The 20,879-nt window shown below is 38.0% G+C and overlaps 1 protein-coding gene across 1 annotated transcript in view; it reads left to right on the top strand.

Annotated features, from left to right (window-relative positions):
- Window positions 1-20,879, top strand: part of LOC127576908 (EF-hand calcium-binding domain-containing protein 6-like) — a 38,258-nt gene that overhangs the window by 13,506 nt on the left and 3,873 nt on the right. The window contains exons 5-16 of the mRNA XM_052027730.1: window positions 2,904-2,981; window positions 3,377-3,550; window positions 11,716-11,844; window positions 14,187-14,338; window positions 15,313-15,458; window positions 16,113-16,309; window positions 16,519-16,626; window positions 17,166-17,231; window positions 18,000-18,110; window positions 19,184-19,286; window positions 19,975-20,099; window positions 20,206-20,449. Of these exons, the coding sequence (XP_051883690.1) occupies window positions 2,904-2,981; window positions 3,377-3,550; window positions 11,716-11,844; window positions 14,187-14,338; window positions 15,313-15,458; window positions 16,113-16,309; window positions 16,519-16,626; window positions 17,166-17,231; window positions 18,000-18,110; window positions 19,184-19,286; window positions 19,975-20,099; window positions 20,206-20,449 (1,633 nt within the window). The remainder of the gene's footprint in view (window positions 1-2,903; window positions 2,982-3,376; window positions 3,551-11,715; window positions 11,845-14,186; window positions 14,339-15,312; window positions 15,459-16,112; window positions 16,310-16,518; window positions 16,627-17,165; window positions 17,232-17,999; window positions 18,111-19,183; window positions 19,287-19,974; window positions 20,100-20,205; window positions 20,450-20,879) is intronic.

The following is a 20,879-nucleotide window of genomic DNA, read 5'->3' as shown; positions in this document are numbered from 1 at the left end:
TAAAGAATAGTCTTTATGTTGAGTCTTAGATATTTATACATTTCAGTATTTGATTTTATTGCACGAGTTCAGACATTGCATCTCAGAAAGTTTAACTTTAATGATATTCTGCTCTTTTTCTGCCATTTCAGTTTTTAGAAACATTCCAGATGTTTGCTTTGTTGCTTCCATTTTATTAACAGAATCATTAATGGGAACAATGGGTTTCCCAATGAGCATCCCATTGAATCTGAACTTTGTGCAGGAGGAAACTGAGGTCAAGGCTACATTTTTATTCTTCTATTTATCTTCTATTGCCTGTGTCCTTCTAAATGTTATCTATTTTTTTGGCCCTATCACTAAGTAACCTCCTTTCATGAGTGTCCAAGTATGTATCTGGAACTACAAACTTGACAATGAACTGATAACAGAAAATTGCATGCAATCAGCATTTGACACCGGGTGTGAGCTTTGAACCTATTCAAGCTTATAAAAAAAAATCATGTTTTTAATGTCAACAGCCATTTTATCATGGGGAAAATCACAGCCAAGAAAAATTTCCATCAGAGTCAGTCAGCATGACTTCATGAAGGGGAAGCCATGTCTAATTAATTTATTAGAATTCTTTGAGTATCAGCTAGAATGGATACAAGGAAATGAGTAGATGTAATTTATTTGGATCTTTAAAAAGCATTCAACAAGGTGCACACAAAAGGTTATTTCATAGGATAGAAATTCATGGTGTTGGAAAAATATATTAGCAATAGATAGATACTTGATTAATTAGCAGGAAGCAGTGAGTTAGGATTAAGGGAGGACATTTTCAGGTTGGCAACCTGTAACTGATAGGGTGCTATAGGGACTACATATTAATGATTTAGGGAAAGGAAGTGAATGTACTCTAAACAGATTTGCAGATGATACAAAAATTCAGGGAATTGGGGCATTTCCTTGCCCCACAAAGCTGAGAAAGATGCAAGCAGTTTACAGATAGATATTGATCGGTTAAATGAATGGGCAAAAGATTGTCAAATGGAGTCAATGTAGGGAAATGTGAAGTTATTCACTCTGGATTGATAAAGCAGATTATTATTTAAATGAAGGCTAGATGAAGTTGCACACAAAGGGATTTGAGAGTCCTCTCACCCAAAGCACAGAAAGATAGCATACAGTTGCAGCAGGTAATCGGGGTTTTCTCATGATAATTGGAGTATAAAAGTAGAGATGTCTTTCTAAAACAGTAAAAGACACTAGTGAGACTACATCTAGTGTACCTTGTCCAGTTTTGGTCCCATTATTTAAAGAAAAATATTATTAGAGACAGTTCAGAGAAGGTTTACTTGGATGATCCTGGCTAAGAAGGAATTATTTGATGAGGGAAGGTTGTACAGACTAGATCTGTATTCATTGGAGCTAGGAAGAATGATATTGAATCTTACTGAAATATATATGACTCTTAGGGGGCTTGACAGAGTAAATGCTGTAAAATGTCTCCCCTCATGGGATAGTCCAGGCTGGAGGGCGTAGTCTCAGAATAAGGGGATGCCCATTAAGTCTGAGATGAGGATTTGTCCCCCCCCCCCCCCCAACCCCCAATGAGTTGTGAGTCTTTAGAATTCCTTGCCCCACAAAGTTTTGGGGACTGTACTGTTGCATATATTCAGAGCTGAGATGGATAGATTTTAATCAGTGCAGGAATCAAGGTTTATGGGGAGAGAGTGGGAAAGTGGTTGGAGCAAAGCTGGATCCACCATGATCTTACTGAATGGCAGAGCAAGCTGGATGGACTGAATGGCCTACTCCACTTCCTATTCCTTAGATCTTACCTCAACCAGTGTTCATGAGTTTGCTTATTTCTACAAAGACCACTAGACATTGATGAGGAGCAAGTCCTCTGACTGAAGTCCTCTTAGGTCAGAACAGCTAGTCCGTTTGTAGACCAACAAGTTGGCTAAATCTCAGCTTATAGAAAGGAATGACTAGTATTTTCAAGTCTTTTGCAGATTACAAAAATCATCAAATATAGGTTTATTTAGGTTTATTATCACTGACTTGTATGTTGTGAAATTTGTTGTTTTGCGGAGGCAGTACAGTGCAAAGGTATAAAATTGCTATAAATTACAAAACAAATAAATAGTGCAAAAAAAAGGAAGAACGAAGTAGAGTTCATGAGTTCATGGACCATTCAGAAATCTGATGGCGGTGGGGAAGAAGCTGTTCCTAAGTCGCTGAGTGTGGTTCTTCAGGCTCCTGTACCTCCTCCCCGATGGCAGTAATGAGAGAGAAAAACCTCAGCTAATTATAGATATAACCATGGAGTGGGAATGTGCTTCAATTTTTTTGGAACAGCAAAGGTTCCCCCATCTCCTTAATTTTATGGTTAATCAACACCTCCATTAATACTTTCTGACATTTTATTCATTTTCTGTCATTATACTTCATTTGACTTTGTTTCACCTTATATTACAACAGTCACTCCTCTTCACAAGGTACTTCATAGGGTGTTCCAGAGCAGTTGGCATCCAAATGTTCTGATGGGTACTGTTTAAAAAGGAAGTATCTTAATTCCTTTCCTATCTTTAGATTTGCTTCCTTATTTTTTCCTTCCACTGTTCAAGTAAATAAGCTATTGATTATGATATGTGTAAGGTCCTACATGCATTAGTCCAGCATTATAAGATTAAAGTTTCAGGAATTTGTACCATAAATATAGACCAGTGACCATCAAATCTGCCAGCATAATAACTTGTGACATATATTCACTTGAGAAGGCAAATGTAACCAAACAGATAATAATGACTAGCTTAGTATGGAAATGTGTGATCCAATGTAATTCAGCATTATAACTAAGAATTATTGTTTCCGGATGTGATTATTCAACGCATGATGGAACAATATTCTGTTCTTATTGTTCTGCACTTCAGGGAAGTATTGTTGACAGTTCTAACTCGATTTCTGAAACGATTTATTGCTACAAATGAGTTCTATCACCTTCTGCTCAGGTATGTTCTAATATATACTTTGATTGACTAAGTAATAGCATGGATTTTGGCCATCTTATTGCACAGAGGACATTTAGTAATACGTAGTTATAATCACGTTTTATTTTCCTAATAAATTGTCTAGCTATTGATAATATGTGAAAATTCTGTATGCAAGATATAATGTAAACTACAACTTCAATATAATTTATTTTTTTAAACTTATGTGTAAATTTGGGTGCTTGTTGTGTAGAAGGTACTTTCATAACCATCAACCAAGCCACCGGGAAAGGACAAATAGGAACATAAGCCAAAGGTGGAATCCAAATTGCAGTGTTCCTCTCTAATGCGTGACCGATTAATTCACTGCTCAGCTTTTTCATTGATGAGTATTGTTCAACATTTATCAATTACAGGCTTAAGCTTAATGAAAAGGCCATCATTACTTTTGAAAACTTCTATTTGCATTTCAAAGAACAAGAACCAAAGGGTTACCCAGCTTGGATGGATCCTGTGAAACGACCCAATGAAAGCAAAATGTTGAGTTCAACACAAGCTCATTTGCAGCTGAAGGCAATGGTTAAGGAGAGGTAATGTGACAAATACATTATACCACATCATATCATATAACTACAGGCAAGTTATTTGTTGTAACAATGAAGAAATTATCTTTGCTGAAACACTGAAAAAAAAATGCCTCATTAATGATGAGCTCCACTTTTCATGTTGTCTGTTTTCACAATGCAATGTTTAACTGGTGAGTTTGAATGACCTTTATACTCAGCAACTGGTAAACTGTACAACCATGACATTGTCCAAAGGCTTCTGTAATCCTGTAAAGTAATACAGTAGAACAATATATATTATTGAACCCACATGACGGGAAGTCCAATGGAACTTTGCTTTGAAGTTTGCCAATCTGAATTTTCCCTTGTTCTCTTTGTCCTTTGTTCCTTTGTGTTCCTATTATGGAGATTGGGACTCAAATGATTAGATAAATTCTATTTTAGGATAATCAAAATCAGCTGAAACAAGGAAGCAATGGCCCAGAGCACATTTTACTTCATGGATCAACTGAATGGTGTTTTCATAAATAAAAAGGAGACACCCTGTATTATTCAAAATGTAAATTGTAAATACAATCATTTGCATCCAATAGTCACAATATGGAAATATAGTGGCAATGATATAAGTTCATAACATGCACATACAAGTGAAGATTGATGCTAAAAACAGTTAGTATATTGCATTCATTCAATAGAACTTTTTTTTAATATATAGGACAATCACTGAATGCATTAAAACTTAATTGGAGAGAGCTTACACTTTGGTAGTTCCTCCGTTTATGTCACTTTTTACCCAAAAGAGTCCTGTATATCAATAAGTGTCCTGGCCCAGGGCTTCTAATCAATGCTAACACTTAACTAATTGCTAGAAGATGTGTAATGGGGTCATGCATTGATTCTCAATCTGTTGTACAAGATTGCCATGCCACAGTACACTCAGGATTGATGTAATGTAGTTGGTGGTGGTTTGTGAGCCAGTCTTGTAGAACTGGCAAATACTATCTGTAGTAATCTCTCAGAGACTCTGGATGCTTCAGCACTTGCCTGCACAAATTATTGCAGACTAATAACACCCATCAGATAAGCCTACATCACTTTCTCAAATTCTAACTGTGGAAGCGTGCCCGGGAAGGCCACATTGCTGTGGAAGCAGCCTGTCGTGATTTAATCCTGATGAAGGGTCTCGGCCTGAAACGTTGACTGTTTATTTCCCTCCATGGATGCTGCCTGACCTGCTGAATTCCTCCAGCACTTTTTGTGTATTGCTCAAATTCTAACTATTTGGTTTTCTGGTGTATTTACTTCTTGATCTGTAGAATGGGTGACAATCATGGGGAATCATTTGGTTAAACACTTCTGACTTTTCATCCAAGTGGTTCATGATATCATTTAGTACTGCAGACTTGCACTACGAGTGTCACACTGATCTCGTGACTTACTTGTTTATCATCTTAATACTCTTTCTCCTGTTGAACTGTTTCTCATTCCCTCTCCAAGCAAGTGGCTAGGCTGCCAATCATCATTTTGCATTTGTTTCAATTGCTGAATCTCCTTTCTCCCCTTGAAAGCAGACTGCCTTCAATACAATAATACCAAGCAAGCTTGTCACCAAACCCCGAGACCTAGGACTCAACACCTCCCTCTGTAACTGGATCCTTGACTTTCTAACAAACAGACTGCAATCAGTGAGGATAGGCAGCAATTCCTCCGGCACGATTATTCTCAATACTGGCGCACCTCAAGGCTGCGTCCTCAGCCCTCTACTCTACTCCCTATACACTCATGACTGTGTGGCCAGATTCTGCTCTAACTCCATCTACAAGTTTGCAGATGATACTACTGTTGTAGGCCATATCTCAAACGGTGATGAATCGGAGTACAGGAAGGCGATAGTGACCTTAGTGGAATGGTGTCATGACAACAACCTTTCCCTCAATGTCAACAAAACTATAGAGCTGGTCATTGACTTCAGGAAAGGGGGCGGTGTACATACACCTGTCTACATCAATGGTGCTGAGGTCGAGAGGGTTGACAGCTTCAGGTTCCTGGGAGTGAACATCACCAACAACCTGTCCTGGACAAACTATGTGGATGCCATGGCCAAGAAAGCTGACCAGCGCTTCTACTTCCTCAGGAGGCTAAAGAAATTTGGTTTGTCCCCTTTGACTCTCACCAACTTTTACCAATGCACCATAGAGAGCATCCTATCAGGATGTATCACGGCTTGGTATGGCAACTGCTCTGCTCAAGATCGCAAGAAGCTGCAGAGAGTTATGGACACAGCCCAGCGCATTATGGACACCAGTCTCCCCTCCTTGGACTCTGTCTTTACCTCTCGTTGTCTTGGTGAAGCAGCCAGCATAATCAAAGACCCCACCCACCCGGGACATTCTTTCTTCTCTACTCTTCCATCGGGTAGAAGATACAGGAGCCTGAGGGCACGTACCATCAGACTTAAGGACAGCTTCTACCCCACAGTGATAAGACTATTGAACGGTTCCCTTATACAATGAGATGGACTATGACCTCACGATCTACCTTGTTGTGACCTTGCACCTTATTGCACTGCACTTTCTCTGTAGCTGTGACACTTTACTCTGTACTGTTATTGTTTTTTTTTACCTGTACTACATCAATGCACTCTGTACTAACTTGATGTAACTGCACTGTGTAATGAATTGACCTGTAAGATCGGTTTGTAAGACAAGTTTTTCACTGTACCTCGGTACAAGTGACAATAATAAACCAATACCAATGAAGTAAACCCAGGAATGTTGAAAACTTGCTGTGCATCAGCAACTCTGCTGGGGTGAATTCTGTGATAGAACAATACATTGTATGATACTTCATGGTTAAACTTGAACAACCTTGGGAAAACCTTTCTCTTTCTGAGTCTTTCTTAAAAATAGATATAGGCCTTTCAACAGCACCACTTAAGGCTGAATGGTATGGAGGAATTAATGAACAAAGATATTGTTGCAGAGTGGAGCAGTCAAACTGATGAGGCACAAACTGAGCTCTGTTATTTGACACCAATTCTTCAGGTGTACCATGGGTTGCAAGAATCAACCTCAGCTCCTCAGTTGACTGTTATGCATAATCCCATGTCTAATGTCAGCACATTTCGAATGAACATTGAAAAGGAGTAGGAATTTGCTGTCATAATTTATCTGACAAAATCAGTGTCAGCCTCCTTTATGTCGATACCAATCTATATCATTCATTTTTCCTTGGTCTTCACCCTATCACACACATCCTACCTTCCTTTTCTCTGTAATTCAAAACATACTCTTCTAAATTTTCCCAGTTCTTATGAAAGGTCATTGACCTGAAACATTCACTCTATTTCCTTCCCCAGAAATGCTGCCTGAAATGCTGAGTATTAGCAGCATTTTTTGTTTTTATTGCAGTTCCTCTGAAAATGAGTCAATGAATGTCCTTCCAAAGGTCAGTCCAACTCATAACTCTCCAAATTAGTTCAGATTCATGTCCAAAAGTGGATATGCAATAATATTAAAATAGGAGATTTGATTTGTTCCTTAGCCAAGGATGTCTGAGGATTTCTGCCTGGAGATAACTCTTCCTGTGCCTATGAGGGTGGCGCTGTGGTACAGCTTGTAGAGCCACTACCACCCAATGCCAGGAACTTGGGTTCAATTCTGATCTCGGGTGCTGTCTGTGAAGTTTGCACATTCTCCCTGTGATCACTTAGGTTTTCACCAGGTGCTCTGGTTTTCTCCCATGTCCTAATGTCTGATGACAGGACAAAAACCTGAACCATTCACTCTGTTTTTCTCTCTCCACAAATGCTGCCTGACCAGCTAAGTAATTCCAGAATTTCATGCTTTTAATTTCAGATTTGCAGCATCTATAGTTTTTTGCTTTTCTTTGTGTTGTCTCAGTTATTCCTGCAGCTGCATTTACTAGTTATAAGAATCACATTCTCATTACCCGTGTCACTGTGATCGTGTTTCATTTGGAAGACTGGTACTTGCTGGGATAACAGAATCAGTCATTTCTACATACTGGAATCTGCTATGATTGGAACTGTAGATCTTGGACCCGAAGTAACTATAAGGGGTTTGTAATCTGTGACCAAAGTGAAACTTCTTCTTTACAGAAGATGGTGAAATTTCTTTGGAAATGATGGCTTGCACTTCTTTCTGCATCTGAGCATAAAAATGAGATTGATATTGGATTAGTGCAAATGGGTGGTTGATGGTCGGCATGGACTCGGTGGGCTGAAGGGTCTGTTTCCCTGCTGTATCTTTCTCAGACTCTGACTCTATGTGACTGTTAACAGCACCCAATATGTAGAGTGATTCCTCACGTTATGTTTTAATATCATCTTCATGCCATAATGTGCCAATATGGACTCACTGTTTAAGCACAGTTTGCTTAATTATATGCTGTCTGTAGTTCCTCATTCCATAACCATTTTCGTTATTTTTAAGCAGCTGGTCAGTGGTGTAAGCACTACTGGTAAATTCAGCCAAGATCTGTAGGAATACTGAACCATATCCAAAAAAAATGGAGCTATGCCATATTTTCTTTTTCTTCATCTTTACAATGTCTTCAACTTTGACAGGTTGTAAGCCATCGGCACTCACCTTTAGTCCAAACATGACAGGGTTCTAGTTGAGCAAAGATACATTAACTTCTTAAGTTTCATTTTGCATTGACATAGCCATTTGAGAGCCTCTTCCAAACTGCAAAGACGTCATGTTCAGTAGTACTGCCAGCATGAAGGACGCTGTCTAATGTTGATTGGAAAATTTTCAGTGATGACAGTTTAGTATTAGAGGACATGCCTTTTGCATACCTACGATCAAGTTATGTTGACTCTTTTCATCTACACTTAATAGAACGTATATGTGCTAGCAATCTAACTTTGTGAAGATCTTGGGATGTTGGTAATGTGTGCAGCTTGTTATCAACCACCTAGTTGAGGGTCACTTTATAGTAGCTGCATAAGTTAACTTTCTTGTCAGCCTTGGGTGCTACCAAAATTTGGAATGCTCATTTGCATAGTGTTTTTTTTCTAACCCATTGATTCTTCTTCTACCTATCTCTATAGTGAATGTGACATAGAACATAAAACGGTTCTGGTGTGACATTAGGCTTGATATGTAAGTGTGCCTAATTGCCAATAATGCTAGTATAAGCATCCGTAAAGCTCTCCTCATATTTATGAAATAGTATTTCCTCGAGTGACTTTACAGTATCTGCGAAACACAGATTTTTAAATTTCTTAGCTACTCCTAGCTTATAATGTTGGTGGCTCTGTGCTGTCAGCTCCATTTACAGGCAATTCTAATCACGAGCCACTGAAGTACACAATGAGTTTTGTTTGACTTTCAGCAATTCACCAGAGTATGTCATAAGACTAACTGTACTTTCTGTTTAAGGTTGATGGCTGAATTTCCTACTGGAGGTGTCTTTTCTTTATGATAGACAAAATCCACTGCTCCTTCCTTATTCATTTCTATTGACCAGTTATACTTTTATCTTGAAGCCTTGCTGTTTTCTGCTAGTTCCACAAATAGTATGAATGCTACATAGGTTTATTTCTAACTATCTGAATCAGCCTTAATGTTATGCAAGCTTCTTTGCTGTATTTTCCTATTGGACATATTTCCCCTCTGTGAGGGGTTTTCATTGGTAGCTCTGCACTGGTTAGTTCTGTGTTTGTATTTGTATGCTGTTGATATATGCTCCTTCTTCTGACAAATGCAGCATGTCATTTCTTTAAACAAAAAGATCTGTAGTAAAATAGCTACATTGCATCTGAAACACAAATTGCACTACTTGCACTCACGTGGTGCTGACCTGACTTTAGGATGGAGCATTTGCTGCTGCCTTCTGGCAGTAAGATACTGTCATGTTTATGCATGTTAATGGAAGAAATTCCTTGGCATTCTTTACTGCCATTTCCATTGGGGTTGCAATTTTATAAGATTCTACATGCTTAACAATTTGGATTGAATCCATTCATTATTTAACTCGCACGCAAATCAATGTTGTAGCATGCAGTTTAAGCAGTTTCAAATTCCAGTTAACTCCTTTAAAGCATCAATACGGTCATTGACTCTTTATCACGGTCTTTGATTCTTCATGTTAAACATGAAATCTCTGCTATTTCAAATGGCTGTAGACTGAAATACTCCTCCATTTTCTGCACTTTTTTTTTGGGTGAAAAGAACATTTTGGCTTTCTGTGGGACCACCAGATGAGAAAGTGAGTCATAGAGTCATACTGCATGGAAACAGGTCATTCTGCCCACCATGTATTGGGCATCCATCGACATTACTCCCATCTTCCAGAACTTGGCCACGGTCTTCCATGCCTTGCTGATTTAAGTGCTCGTATAGACACTTCTTAAATATTGTCAGCAACTGTGCTTCCACCACTGTCTCAGGCAGTTCCTTCCAGGTGCTCACCACTTCCTGGATGAAAAAGGTCCCCTCTTCCCAGTTTCCCTCTAAATTTCTTACCCCTTATCCTAAACCTACATCCTCTAGTTTTATCTATCTCTGATATGGGGGAAAAACTTCTTGAAGTCTATCCTATCTATGCCCCAAATAATTTTATATACCTCAGTCATCTTCCCTCTTAACCTCTGCTCCAAGGAAAACAGACCCAGTCTCTTAAGTCTCTCCTCATAACTGTAATGCTCCATCCCAGGCAACATCCTCGTAAACCTTCCCTGCACCCTCTCCAGCCCTATTACATCTTTCCTATGGCGTGGTGACAAGAACTGCACACTACTTCAGCTGAAGTTTGAGTAAGATTTTATAAAGTTGGAGCATAGCTTCCCTGCTTATGTATTTGATGCCCTGATAAATGAAGGCCAGGATCCCATATACCTTCTTAACCATATTATCTACCTGTATTGCCACCTTCAAGGATCTTTGGACTTATACACCAAGATCTCTCTGATCTTTCATACTCCATAGGACTTACCTATTCATGGTGCATGTCCTAGCCTCATTGGTACTCTCAAAATGCCTCACTTCACATTTATCTGGATTAAACTCCATCTGCCACTTCTCAGCCCATTTCACCAACACATCGATATCACTCTGCAGCCTAAGACCACCCTCCACACATTCATCAACTCCACTAATCTTCATGCCATCTGTGAATTTACTGATTATACTCCATACATCCACATCCAAATCATTCATATGAATTACGAACAGCAAGGGTCGCAGCACCAACCTCTGTTCAACGTCGTTAGTCACAGGCATCCAATCACAAAACAGCTCTCTACTATTCTTAAGAATCAATTTTTTTTCAGAATCAAGTTTCAGAACCAATCTCCGTTAATAGAGTAGCCTTCTTTTGTTATCAGTAATATTCAGTGCCTACACATTTGCAACATGATACTCTATTTTGAGAATTCTAGAAGCAGTAAAGAACATTTCCCTTCTCTCCATAAATGCAATGAAGTCCAAGCTGCCCACATCCATGCACAAGCCACCATTTTGTCTTATTTTCCACCTAAACAGTGTCACTTACACAAGACTGCTCTGTGCTTTGTTTAATTCTCCCAGGTGTTTAGTTGTCCTGTTATTGGCATCTCCCAGTGTACTATACTACAGACTACCCTTATGTTTTTAAATCCTGTGCATGTTTACTGTCTCATTGTATAACTAGGAAAGCTTTGGAAACCAAATTATTTTTCTTCTTTGACTGTGTAAATTTGGGGTCCTGTGTCCAATGACATTGATCAGCAAAGTTCTGTATGTACTTCAAAGAGTTCCTTCCAAGCATTGTTTTCTTACTGGAGCTGATATTGCATAGGTTGTTTTGACTATCCTCATCCCTAGTAGCAGTGTTTTTGGACGCAGTGTGTGCTAGTTTTGTAGAGTTGGTGACAACTGTTCATAATATCCTCAAGGAGACGCCGAGAACTTCAGTCTATGTGTACATTTTGTTGCAGATGAATAACAATGACCATGTTTACTTGCATTACATGTATGATGCTGTCTTGGCTTCACACAAGCACCATGTATTTCATTTACATATGTACATTCAAATTTAACACAAAAATGTTCAAACCTGAATCTCAATTTCCTGTGTGTTTAACTCCATGCTCCATTTTGCATTAACATTTCTTTAAAAAAATTTAATCTAATGCGCAAATGTGTAAATTCGAATAACTTATCCATTTTTATTAATTCCAGGCCAATGGAACTGAGAGATCTTTTCACAAAGATGGATAATGGCAGAATGCTTGCAACAACATTTCAAAATGCCTTGCATCAGCTAGGAATAGAAATGGAACAAGAAGAATTCAAAAAACTATTGAAGAGGTATGGAGTATTTTTAATGACGATGGTGCTACTATTTAAGTGCTTCATGGCAAATGTTTTGATGGTTTAATTGTGATTCCACAGAACTTAGTTAAATCATTCCACCCCTGTGAATAAAGAGCAGAAATCATTGTTGGCCATATTAGCACTTTTATGATGTAAAAATAAATTAGGATTACAGGGCTGAAGAAGCTGTAGAGATTGTGAACAGAGAAGTCATGCAGTGATTTGAAATCAAAGGTGAGAATTTTAAAGTTAACCAGTTATTTAACTGACAGACAAAGTAGGGCAGGGACAGTGGGTGAACAGCATTTGTTCAGTGGTAGGACACAGTACGTAGGATTCGGCAATGTTTCACAAGGACTAAAATTTATTTGGAGGTTAAGCTCTAAGTTATCATCAACTCATTCACTGAAGTTTACAAGAAAATGGACATTATTCTTCAAATCTGCAAAACAAAGTCATTTCCCAACCTGCCTACAGAATAACAACACAGTTCCCAGCCCTCCCCACAATATAGGTCTGCAATAATATTGACAACTTCCCTTATCCTGGGAGCCACATTTCAATGAAGGTGAACATCGATGTTGAAAGCAATGTGCCTATACAGACTTTAGCTTTCTGAGGAAAAGTGTGTTTGAAAATCACAACTTCAAATCCAGCATAAAATTCATGGTCTACTAGAGTCACAGAGAGCCAAAGCAAGGAAACAGACTTTTCAGACCACTGAGTCTGTGCCAGTCACCAACCATCCACTTTTATTGGTCTTACATTAATCACATTTTCTTATTGTCCCCATATTCTCATCAACTGCTCCCAGGTTCTATTACTTGCCTACAGACTGTGGGTAATGAACGGTGGCCAACTAACATACCAACCCACACATCTTTAGGATGTGTGAGGAAACCAGATCACCTTAAAGAATTCCATGTGGTCACCGGAACAATGTACAAATTCCACACAGGCAGCATCCGAAGTCAGGATCAAACCCGAGTCTTGGGCACTGTGAGGCAGCAGCTCTACTAGATGTGTCATTGTGCTACCTAAAGCAGTTACAAATCATGTGGCAATGCTGACACAGTGCGTTTTGCAGTGGCTGGGATTTGAACATGGGTCTCCTGTGTGTCAGGTGAAAATTCTACCCTGAGCCACATATGCTGGCAATGGACAGCAGTGACCCTGTATGGCTCTGAGATATGGGCTGTAGGCAGCTCAAAACACTGGAGAGATACCACCAGTGCTGTCTCCACATTAACCTCCACATCCACGGTCACAATAAGTGACCAAAAGCAGTATCCTTTCCCAGGCTAGCATTCCCAATGTTGAGGCCCTAATTATGCTCATTCAACTCTGATGGGCAGGCTTCCTCAACATCAGATTCTCAAAATAGGTGCTCTACCTTGAGCTTCACTACAGCTCAAGACTAGCAGGTGAGCAGAAGTAATGACATAAGGATGTTCTCTAAGTCTCCTTGAAAAATTCTGACTGGCACACGGGAACCCCTGCCTCATGAGCCCAGTCAAAATGGAAAAGAAGCATTTGGGTTGCCATCGAGATCCATCAGTCCTCATGTCATTGGCACACAGAAGTCTGGTGTAAATGGTGGAAGGAGCACACCACCTCCCAAACTACCCACCCATCCACCCCATCAAACACATCCTGTCCCAACATTGGCAGAGTTTGTGGGTCCCACACTGGTTCTATCAACCACCTCAGAATTCACAGAAGTGGAGTGGAAGCATGAAATCCTTGACCTCAAGGGACTTCCTGAGGGGAAGAGTACATTCAGGAAATAATAAATATAAATATGCCTTTGGATTCCTCCCGACTGGTGTGTAGATATTGTTAATGTCTGTGAAAATGCAGATCTTATTGTCTATGCTATTTTTGCAAAGTTTGAATGTGAAAATCTTCATACTCTTATAAAATGATGATGTGATTGTTCAGCACATTACTGATGGAACACAATGTTTATCATATCATGAATGTTATGTCCATCTTTGATCCCAGCTTCTTTGTTCAGCTCTATTGGGGTTTGTGCTGTTGCATAATGGCCTAGGCATGCAAAAACCAGTACAGGTCTTGCTACCATCAGGTATTATTCTTCTGTGTTAAACCTGGTTTTACTTGACATTGCATTAGCCCTTTACAGGCCTGAAGCAGGGTTTTGACCCGAAATGTCAAATTCCTTTCCTCCCACAGATACTGCTTGACCTGCTGAGTTTCTCCAGCAGATTGTTTGTAGCCCTTTACATCGTCATTTAAAAAAAAGGTAGCATTTCCCCACAACAATATATAGGACTGCGTTTGATTCTGTAGACAACTATTTATGTTTCCTTCAGGTATGACCCCAATAATTCTGGAACTGTTAAAGCTGACAGTTTAATGAGAATATTAGGCTTCCAGGCTAAAAGTGATCACGATGAAGGATGGAACAAAATCTCCTCAGCTCTTGGCAAGACAAAAAGATTCAGGTTATCGGAACATCAACCCAGTACGTATGGATATTTTATCTATCCTTCATGGTACCAAGGGAACGGTTTTAACTATTAGACAGCTGACTGGTGGAGTGCAGTAGCTGGGCACCCAATAATGCTGGCAGGAAGCCCATTCTGAGGGCCAATTCTCATTAGGAGGCAGGTTGTGGGTGTCCCATGTTATTTTGCCAGCTTCAGGATGGACCAATAGGGAAGCAGTTTTGCAATTAGTGATGAAGTCCAAGGTGGCTGCAGACCACATTGTTTGTCCAGAGCCTGGTGAATCACACCTGCACCAGCGCTAGCCTTAGGAAAATATGTGATTTTGGATAAGCAGTTTGTTTTGTGTTCCAGATTCCAGCATCTGCAGTCTCTTGGGTCTGCTTATGTTTTTGGATGTTTGCTGTCAGGTTTTATAGAGTGTCTACAGCTCAGTATAACATTTACGTGATCAGAAACTGACTTGTTGAGGTTCCTGTATGTTGCAAGAAAGTGCCTCCTCTGCCCAGCTGTAAGTCCCAAGCAAAATAGCAGCAGAGCATGGATCACCGTTTCCATTTTAACTTAGCGATCCTCCATTTCTATCGACAGATGGAACTAACCCCTCCCCTGCAAGGATTAATGTGAAAATTAGAAGTAAAAGTAAAAATTAACATTATAAAATCTTAACTATTATGACCAGCATTTTCCCATTTTGTTTGCATGTTTGGTTAAGAATATCAGCTTGGAGAATGTGAGGCTTAGCTTGGTTAATGTCAGGTCAAAAAGTAAATGAGGTGTGTGTTGCTTAATTTGATGCACAACTAAGTAAATTTCAAGATTTCGAATAGCTTTACTATTTTAAAAATGGAGGCAGTTTATATTATAGGTAAACGTGATTTGGATGAATTTCAATGAGTACTGATATGTGCATCAAATGTGGGGGATTCAATATCATTCCAAAACTGGACTTTATTTCTAGTAATCAATAATTTTCTACATTCAAATGCAGGACTCTCAGGAAGAAACCGAACTAAAGCAGAAAAAGAGAGGAAACTGACACTGGACATTGAAAACTGGTTGAAGGAAAAATTTAGAGAAGGTTTCAAGAGCATGAAGACTGATTTCTGTTACTACGACCAAGATAATTCTGGAAAGGTAACTTAATGTTTATAGAAATTCTTGACATTAGCCTTGGTAAAACTACACTACTTGCCCAAAGTTATACTTTGTTCTCAGGCAGTTTTCTATTTCTGTTTCTCTTTGTCATAACGTTCTATTCAAAAGGACTTATGTATGTCAGTACTAAGGAGGAGGAGGAGTTAATAAACCTCAGCGCTCCTATGTAGAAAACAAGTTTGCTTTTGTCTGTGTTGCTTTCAGTTCATTGGGGAATGTGCCAAAAGGTCATAGCACCAATTTTCATGTAACATTAGAACAGAATCTGTACTTAATAGCGCAATTTCATAGAGTTATAGAGTGGAGACAAATAAAAAGCAATGTCTTTATGGGAAAGTATTGGGAAAATGTTTTTTCATTTGTTTGAATGCTTCACATCTGTTAAAATAATACTCAGATCATCTACATGTGGTATTACTATGAACTTTAATGCACTTTTCATACAATTCGAAGAAAGCCTAGTTTTGGAAAGAAAATATTTTTGGTACCAAAATAAGGGTGATGTAAACAAAACTTGGTGGGAATCCAGTTCCAACATGGATAAAGTTCTTGTAATTAATTTAAGGCAGAAGCAAATAGTTCTGTGAAATCCTGACACAGTTCCCAATGGAATTAATATTATTTTATATCAAGGTAACCAGAGAAAACTTTTTGCGTGTCCTGAAAGTATTTGACCTACGACTCAAAGAAGACCAATTAAATATTTTCCTTGTGCGTTGTGGCCTTCAAGAAGATGCACCAAACATAAATTATATAGAATTTCTTCACAATTTCCAAGACAGAAGTGAAAATGGAGTACCTCACAGGATTATAACTGATGAAAATCACAGGTGAGATAAAGGAAGAGTCAGGCCAACACAGATATGTCCTTTTCATTTTAATCATTCCAGGCTTTGTCCCTGTAATTCATCCTTGAAGCTGCAGTGATTATTCTGACTATAGACATTATACAGTGCCTTTATGCTGTAATTCCTATGAAATTATTGCAGGATAAATCCTGTCTTTAATGTTTTTAATAATTCTCTATTGTTCCACACAGATTTAACAAATTCAGTAGTTTTGGCTCTCAATCTTCAGTAACTGCTTTGGAAGCAAAGCTAATGAACCTTCTGCATTATGAGTTCCTTTCCCTTTTAGGAATTTTTCAGTAAGTCTTGCATTCAATGTTATGCAATAATTATCACAAACTGATAAGAAAAACGTTGTAGTTTATGTTGTACCAATAACATCTTCAGGACATCCTAAGTGGTTTCACTATTAATTAATTACGTTTGAAGTGGAATCACAGTTGTTAATATTGCAGGCAATTTACACACACCAAGATCCCAAACTGAGCAATTAGCTAAATGGTCAGTTAATCTGTATTGCTGGTATTGTCTGTGGAATGACTGTTGGCAGGAACAGCAGAAGTTTTCCTGCTCTCCCTTGATTATTGTCATGGGATTTTTTTTTACATCTTTCTATATTGCAGGACATAGATTGGTTTAACATTCTTCCAAATTATGGAACGTTTCCCAGTGCACCATTCTGCAAATACAGCATAAAGTTTTGATTGCAACTTTCTAACTCAAAGACTACCACATAAGCAATGTGACATAAGAAATCACGTGTTCATGTAATAGGATATTACATGCATTTTACTAACGGATGAGATCATTGTATTATCTTACTTTCCTTACTTTGCAGTAAAATTGACAACAAGAAACTAGATGTAATCAGCCAACAGGAATTCTGGGCAGTCTTAAACAGCAGGTAAATAATCATATCAATTCATGAATGTTCCATAATCTTTAACAAATTACAGGCATTATATTAACAACTGTGACATTAGGTTTGCATAACTGAAATCTGAATTGTAAATTGCAATATTGTGAAATATTGCTTCATTTAGGCAGAATCTCTGACTGTAATCACTTGTGACATTTTGTTGCTTAAAATTTCATTCAGTATGATTGTAAAACTCAAATGATAAAGGCCAACAATTGTGCAAATAAGAATAAATTGAACATGTTTAGAATAGACTAAACATTTTGAAGGTTGGATATATCACAAAATTATCAGCCACTTTTCACTATGTGTTGTGGACTAACAGGCTTGTTAAATTGTTTATATTCATCATCTGGGAGGACTTCTCTATTTCTCCTCTGATCAAATCCCTGCACTAGATGGATAAAGGTCATATGTTTAGACTCGGTGATTTGCTCAGGAGCTTAGAAAAATGCGGAAATTCCTGAGAATTGTCTCACTTTCAAAAGGAAAAACTAACTCCCAAATATGGCAAGGTTTCTGATTATATTGTTGATAGACCAACAGTGAATGATCTTTTTTTTTGACCCATTCTTTCGTCCAAAGCATAAGAAATAATCAATGTGATAGAATTTCTGTGTTCCATAGTGCTTGCAAATGCATAGCATCATTTCTGTGTTTTACTGAAATGGACCTTTGTAATGAGGTTAAAATTGCATCTTATTTTAGTAATGCAGTCAATGTCTATTATCTAATACATGTCTATCATGCAAGGTTTGGTATTAACATGACTGATGAAGAAATGAATTATCTGATGAATAGAATACCACTTGATCACCAAGGGAATGTAAAATATCTTGAATTCATGTCCATGTTTGACAGTTGGTAAGTTGATCTTTGCCATGATATGCTGTTAATAAGTAGATCAGAGAGTGTCATTTTAAGATCACAAGTGCCCACAGTTCCAAACAATCAGTTGTCAATTAATAAATCTTGAGGCTTATAGGGTTAACTGGTAATTATGATCTGTCTTTCCATCATGTAGATGAATGGACCTAGTTTACCACAGCTGCTTTAAAAAAATATGATCAAATGGTCCGGAATTTGCAGTCAGCGGCAAATGATTGAAGCATGCCATTCAGGTTACAGCTGCCACTTCTATGAGCTTTGGATTGACAGTTTGCTTTCAGATGTCTGATCTAGTGTGGCATTCATGACAGAGTATCTATTGCATGTGAGCAGTGAAAACGTTACTCTTCAACCAACCAGACTGAAGGATTATACTGAAATATGCACAGTCTAAGTCAAGAAATACAAATATTCATCCTTAATTCAAGTCTGTAAGCAAAATAGAGGTGGTGGAAAAAGTGGAGAAATATAAAAGGTGGAAGTACTACAAAATAATTCTAAGAGTAATTAAATTATGAAGAAATGAAACTTTTCACTTATTAGAGTAAATTTCCAGTACCATTTAGGTTGTTTGTCAATAATCATTTTGCTATTAATAGATCATTTACATCTGAGTTCTCTTTCTGGTGTGCTTAGTGGGTCAATAAAACAATTTGATGTTTGAATATAAAGTTATAGGCAGGTCTATCAGCAAGTGAGTAAGTAATTGTGCTATAAATTACCCTTAGCAAGCCTGGGCAAGAGGGCAACATTAGTAAGATTTGCCACTCCTGAATGCAAGACAGCAACCTTTGATGAAATGCATGTGTCAATATTGAATATTGATGTCACCTATGGTTTTAACTTGAACTTTGGGTTCATGTTTGGAGAACAGTTTTTACATTGGGACTGTTTCATTACAACAACACTATGATCTCAGGAACAATAAAAACTGATGAAAAGCTAACAAGGCAATTTATTTTATCTCTCATATTGATTCTGAGATTAGGTAAAAAAAAACTTGTAAATTCTTATCACATTGTAAGACTTTTGTCTTGGTTGCTTTATAGCAAAGGAGCAAAAAGTCTTTTGGGTGACAAGTCCATGATGACAAACCTCAGCAAGGAACAGCCAGCAAAGAAAGAACACAGTTTTGGAAGAACCACAGATCAGGTGGAATCCAGAGCTTTTGTTTTCTACTCTGAATGTTGATATTCTATGTCAGGTTTTACATTATCTTCCAAGGTCCTGCACAAATTCTGAGCTTATTCAACAAGCTTATTATGACTGGTATCACCTCAGAGTGGCCAGTATCCAAGGACATTTAGATAAGCTCCATATAAAGTATTAATAGATGAAGTATTGCGGACTGCATGCTTGCAGTATCTCAGTATGTGTTCCTGTTGGATGAGGCTTCATTCTAAGTGTGTCCATTCAGTAAATTTACTCATTAGTGGAGAGTTATTGAAGGAAATTGAAAAGCTATTTAGATAGATATCAATTTTTCAATATTTTTGCACAACTGGATTAACTTCCTAACAAGCAAAACAAATATTCATTTTTATCTTAACGATATAATCTGGCTGCATAACTTAGTAAGTTTGAAGAAATTTTGGCTGCACAGTCCATAGTCTGAGTTTATTTTAATGCTTAATCTCATACTGGATAGACACCTTTCTTGTGGCAATGCATATCTCAATGTTTGTGGCATTAGGTTAAATACTGGTTTATAGGAAGAGCAGGCTTGTCTTTCAAAGCTGGCTTTAGCAGAGTATGAACTAAAAAAACATTGGGAAGTAATTCAGATTGTAGCATGTGCCACTTTATTTCATCAACTTTTCTAAATTTCTTCCTCCATTAGATCTCAAAAATTATACAGAATCTCCTAAAGAAGCATTACCGAATGGTGGAAGAAAGTTTTAATAAGTTGGATACAATGAACACAAAGCAACTTTCTCCTGAATCAATGTACCAGCTAATGAAACAGTTAAGGAAACGTTCTCTATATTTTGATATAATGAACAGAATTGCACATTTCACAGTCACAGGTTTTTGTTCCAGTAAATTGCTCACAGTGTATCGTTTTACACAGGTTCGACATTCACCCGCCAATCTCGCGAGATGAAGTCAGTAAGCTCTGGAGCACCTTAATTACCAGCCAGAATAATTCTTTGGATTTCCATCAGTTTGTTCGTCACTTTGGCTTCTCACCTAAATCAGCTTGTTTCCCAAATGCAAAAATATGTCCACCAGTTAAAGGTGACAGTGACTTTCTGATACGATCTAAAAAGCTGAACTGTGACACTGACATCATTGAGGATAACCTGCAAGCTAAGGTTGAGTAATAATTCAGTTAAGAAATTAATATGCATTGCATTCATTGTGGTCAATTTGTGCATAATTTTATATAACAGTTACTTTTTGTTTTTCACTCAGAATGCACTTAGACTCAATAAAATATACAGGACAAAATGGATACCATACAAGTCAGGGCAAAGTATCCATTTAGTTTATTGTTTAGTTGATCACACTATTTTTCACAATGAAGCATTACCTTTTGTGGAAGATTAGAATTTACATTTCATCCTGACTGTTTTATAGTGACAATGCCATAGCCAGGGGGAATGGAGAAGCGTGGGGAGTTCTTTCGCCAATCAAGCATGGTGCCCACACTGCTGCCATTGACTGAGGGTGATTTTATGCACATAATTTGTCTGTTGCGATGCTATCTCCACTCCATTTTATTTGTGAAATTATCCAGATTTT

Source organism: Pristis pectinata, chromosome 12, assembly GCF_009764475.1.
Source record: "Pristis pectinata isolate sPriPec2 chromosome 12, sPriPec2.1.pri, whole genome shotgun sequence".
In the NCBI taxonomy this organism is placed as follows: domain Eukaryota; kingdom Metazoa; phylum Chordata; class Chondrichthyes; order Rhinopristiformes; family Pristidae; genus Pristis; species Pristis pectinata.
The sequence above is the reverse complement of the archived record's forward strand: the minus strand, read 5'-3'. Positions and strand labels throughout refer to the sequence as shown.